Source organism: Amphibalanus amphitrite, unplaced genomic scaffold (genome assembly GCF_019059575.1).
Source record: "Amphibalanus amphitrite isolate SeventyFive unplaced genomic scaffold, NRLGWU_Aamphi_draft 000166F_arrow, whole genome shotgun sequence".
Classification (NCBI taxonomy): Eukaryota; Metazoa; Arthropoda; class Thecostraca; order Balanomorpha; family Balanidae; genus Amphibalanus; species Amphibalanus amphitrite.
The window spans coordinates 366,092-370,460 of record NW_024881661.1 but is presented as its reverse complement, the minus strand read 5'-3'; the positions used below and the strand labels follow the sequence as shown (position 1 = coordinate 370,460).

The following is a 4,369-nucleotide window of genomic DNA, read 5'->3' as shown; positions in this document are numbered from 1 at the left end:
GTTTTGGCGAAGAGGAAAGGACTCAGGCCAAGACGTGGTGGAGGCGCGCGGGCTCTCCTGACGCAGTCGGACTTGAGCGATGCTGAGTCCGACATTCTCCGCTACGCTCAGTCCGGCATGGCTAATCTTCCTCGTGATCTGTCCACGGACGGTCCGGTGAGGGTGGCGAGGACCAGCCCCTTGGCCGCTCTCAGACCGCATATTCGTGATGGTCTCCTGGTGGTGGGAGGTCGGCTGGATGCGGCGGAAGGAATCTCGATGCGAGCTCGCCATCCGGTGATACTCCCACGGCTCCCACGGGAGCATCACGTTTCAAAATTGATGATCCGTGAGGCACACAGAGCTGTGGGACACGAAGGGAGAGATCATACGCTGTGGCGTGTGAGGGATAAGTACTGGGTTATTGGCGCGGGGCGAGAGATCAGGAAGATGCTGCGTGGGTGCACGGTGTGTAGGAAGGTGAATGGCCGGCCGCTCGGGCAGCTGATGGCGGACCTGCCAGACGAACGCGTCGTTCCGGGCGTTGGGGCGTTCGAGAAGATCTCGTGTGACGTTTTCGGTCCTATCCCTGTGAAGAGTGGCCGGACAGAACGTAAGTGTTGGGCGCTGTTGTGTACCTGCATGACGACTCGAGGGGTACATATAGAGCTGCTGGAGTCGCTCAGCACTGATTCGTTGGTCAATGCTATACGCCGTGTAGCAGCTCGCCGCGGAGAAATCCGCCAAGTGAGATCTGATAATGGGACCAACATGTGCGGAGCGGACAGGGAGCTTCGCGAGGCCCTGTTAGAGCTTGATCCCGAGGAGTTGCAACGGGCAGCCCGACCGCACGGAATTGACTGGGTGTTCAATCCGCCACACGGTTCTCACTTTTCTGGGTCCGTAGAGCGTCAGATTAGGAGTGTCCGAAAAATTTGGAGGTCTATGCCTGTCACTCGTCTGTTGGATCGTGAAGCGCTGTACACACTGCTCTGTGAAATAGAATCAATCCTGAACAGCAGGCCGCTCACGTTTGTTACCACCAGTGACAGTAACGTTGAGCCAATTACCCCGAATCACTTACTTCTCTTGCGTGCGTCTGTTCATCCTGTTCCTGGTGTGTTCGGTGAGTCCGAGTCGTTCTCGAGGCGCCGTTGGAGGTACGTGCAGTACTTGGCTGAGCAGTTTTGGGTGAGATGGAAGAGAGAATATTTGCCTGCGCTCCAGGCTAGGCAAAGATGGAGACATGGTGCGAGAAATCTCCAGGTAGGAGATATTGTACTGCTTGTCGAGCCAGGTGCTCCCCGAGGTACTTGGCCACTTGCCAGGGTAGTTGAGACGAGACCCAGTCGGGACGGCCGTGTTCGAAAGGCCTTAGTTAAGACCAGTGTATCGACTTACCTCCGACCTATCCATAAGATGGTTTTAGTTCTTGCTGAGGCCGATTTGGAGTGGTGAGTGTTTCGCGGCCGCCAAGGTGTGCAGCTCTGATGGTGTTCCTGTTTATATGTGTTAGCTTGTAAGGCTACTACAGGCGGCGTCGAGACGTTGCGAGCGTAACTTAGTGTTGCGTATCGATGTATTCTGTCATGTCTTGTTGTTCCCATGTATTTATCGTGGCAGCGCTCGAGTTTTTTTTCTTCTTCAGCCGTATGCTGAAGGGGGGAGTGTAGGCGCTGCTCGTACGTCTGCTCGACTCAGCTGCTCGGTGCGCGGTTAGGTCGACAGTAGCGCCCCCGGTGGCCCTCCTGCTTGCGTAGCTCGGCAATAGATGGCACCGCCGGCTAGTGGCAGTACATGTGTATGTGTGTCAGTACTAGCGCAGTATAGTGATGGCAGTATTGAACTTTCGGTTGGCGTTTGTTTTTTTTGATTGTCGTCATTGGCTTAAGATATCTTGGCATATTATGTGTCGTGACCCTCATTTATTATATGTGGCGATTTGGTATACCTGTCTTTCGGTTTCTATTGGCATTTTTATTCATTGGCGATTAGAGGTGATGTAGTTGTGGTACGCTTAGTGATGTTCATTTCGGTTTCTGCGTTGAGTTGGACGTGTGGCGCGGCGTGCCCTGTAAGTGAAATGGTTTGTATGGATAAAATTGTATGCCATGATTGTAATGTTTCGCATAATTTCTAATAATTACCGTTTTGCTGGTTTTTACGTGGTCAGCTCTGTTACAGTTTTGGCTCTTACCTGTACCATTTAGACGGATTTGTTTCGTTTCTTTGTCACTGTTACGCCACATTTGTAAATGGGGTGTCGCATGCAGGTTGCGCCCGGTTTTTGGTGCGAATCATCCGTGGCGCCTGCTTCTGTTGGTGGCGCCTGCTTCTGTTGGTGGCTCCGGTTGGTGCGGCGCTCGACGTACTGGTGGCGCCGTTGGTGAGGCGTTCGGCGCGCTGGTGGCGCCTGTCTGGTGTGGCGCCCGACGCCTCGACAGCGCCTGTTTGGTGTGGCGCGCCCGGTCACGTACTTTGGCGCCTGGTTTTGGTGGCGCTCGAGCACTGTGCTCACTTTGGCTGCCGTCTACATCCTGCCGAGAGTCACTCCGATGGTGAGGACATGATTATTGTTTTGGCGTAAGTGTGTCGGCATAAGTACGAGATTTAACTTAAGTGTAATAATGTGAGATAGTACTTCATATAGCTATGTTGCTGTCCCTCACGCCTATGTTCAACTGTGGTATGTGTTATATTTGTTTGTGTGTCTTTGGCAGAAACCGTGCTCATGCACATGCGCTGTTACAATACAGCGTGGTAATCATCTGGCCTTTTTGGCGGAGCGGAGCAGGCGGCGGCTACAAATTGATTTTACGGGTTCTGTAGTGTTTACCAAGTTTGAGAGAAATTGGCCCAGCCGTTCTTGAGATAGGAAACTGCTCCTTTCCAGGTGTGCACGTGCATTAGCATTTAGCACCCTACATATGGTAATGTGTCGTTCGATATGTGCCCGTTGACAGTCCCAAAATTCAACACAATCGGCCCAGTAGCGGCTGAGTTATTGCACGAATAAATTTATTTTATTTACTGGCGAATTCCCCTGGCGAGAGGTGCCTTCCGCTACCGTTTGTTGTCAAACGTTCAATGGCCTGCCTGGGCCTGCCTGCCGAAGCCACCGATCCGATTTCGTCGGAAAATACGCGTAACGTTATCAAAACACGGTCGCATGCTTGAGTCATTTTCACAAAAGTTTATTGACTTTTCGATAATATTTTGGGTTGATATTGGTCAGAAAAGAATGCTCTTTCCGAATACGTAGGTTTCATAGCCATTGGTCAGCGTTTTCAATACGTTTTGATGTTGTAAAGGACATCGCGCTCCGCGCGAATTAAATTTTCAAATTAAAGTTTCATTATTAAGGAAATGGTACGGATCATCGTCCTTTATTTGCTTTCCTATGATTACACGTACATTTGTCTGCAAAATGATACAACACCGATTTCATTCCGTCAAGCCGTTTTCCAGCGGCATCGGTTTTCTTCCCACAATGCACGAAATCGGTCATTTTTTGACAACCGGGGGTGCTGTCTTGCACATGGCGCGTGCTGTACTATGAAACCATATCAATACGCTAGTTCCATCTCTCCTCTATCCAGTGGTGGTAACCCCACCTCGCTACGGCAATCTGTCGCCGAGTTTTGGGCCCGGGAAGTGGGCGCCGCAGGCCGGTTTTCGCCCGATCGTCGATTTGACCGTTTCCCGTGTTAACCCTATGGCGCACGCGAGCGCGTGCTGACGGCGCACCCCTGGGCCAATCCGTCCCAAATTTTAATACAGAGGTCATATCAGCCCACCAATTCGGCATGCCAAATTTCACGTCGCTACGCGGCGCCTTTCAGGCGCAATAAGACACATAAGGCATGACAGTCGCACGGACAACTTATAATTCATAATATAGACTAGAATACAGGTTTACGCGATAACTGTACGTTTGGATAGATATTGTTGATGGGGCCATTAGTTTGGTTGTCAAAACTTGAATGTTTATATCAGTAGGGTTGTGTTTGATAGTTGCTTTATTTAATTGTATAGTAGGTAGGTATGTCTTTTCGAGGAGCACTACGGATCCAAAAGTTTGGACATTGAACTATTAGAAAAACGACACGCCCGCCCGCCGCCAACCGCAAACGCCGCAAAAATGAAAAAACGACCGCCTCCAATCGCAAACAACACCGCAAACGCCGCAAAAAATAAAACCGCCAGCATCGCGCGCCCGCCCGCCGCCAACCGCAAACGGCGGAAAAATGAAAACCACCCGCATCGCACGCCCGCCCGCCGCCAACCGCAAACGCCTCGAAAAAACGGCCGCTCGCCGCCAAACGCTAAAACCGCAAACGCCGCAAAAATGAAAACCGCCCGCATCGCCCGCCCGACCGCCGCCAACCGC

At 51.6% G+C, this 4,369-nt stretch overlaps 1 protein-coding gene across 2 annotated transcripts; it reads left to right on the top strand.

Moving 5' to 3' along the window:
- The first annotated feature begins 287 nt into the window (after nucleotides 1-287).
- LOC122383529 lies at nucleotides 288-2,746 on the top strand. 2 transcript variants are annotated; one of them, XM_043370042.1, is made up of 2 exons: nucleotides 288-2,053; nucleotides 2,253-2,746. In XM_043370042.1, exon 1 carries the CDS (start codon nucleotides 322-324, stop codon nucleotides 1,435-1,437), a length of 1,116 nt encoding a protein of 371 aa, XP_043225977.1. In that variant the 5' UTR covers nucleotides 288-321; the 3' UTR covers nucleotides 1,438-2,053; nucleotides 2,253-2,746. The 2 variants fall into 2 exon arrangements, with proteins under 2 accessions (XP_043225977.1, XP_043225976.1); XM_043370041.1 differs by having other exon boundaries at nucleotides 288-2,537; nucleotides 2,700-2,746.
- Nucleotides 2,747-4,369: the final 1,623 nt, after the last annotated feature.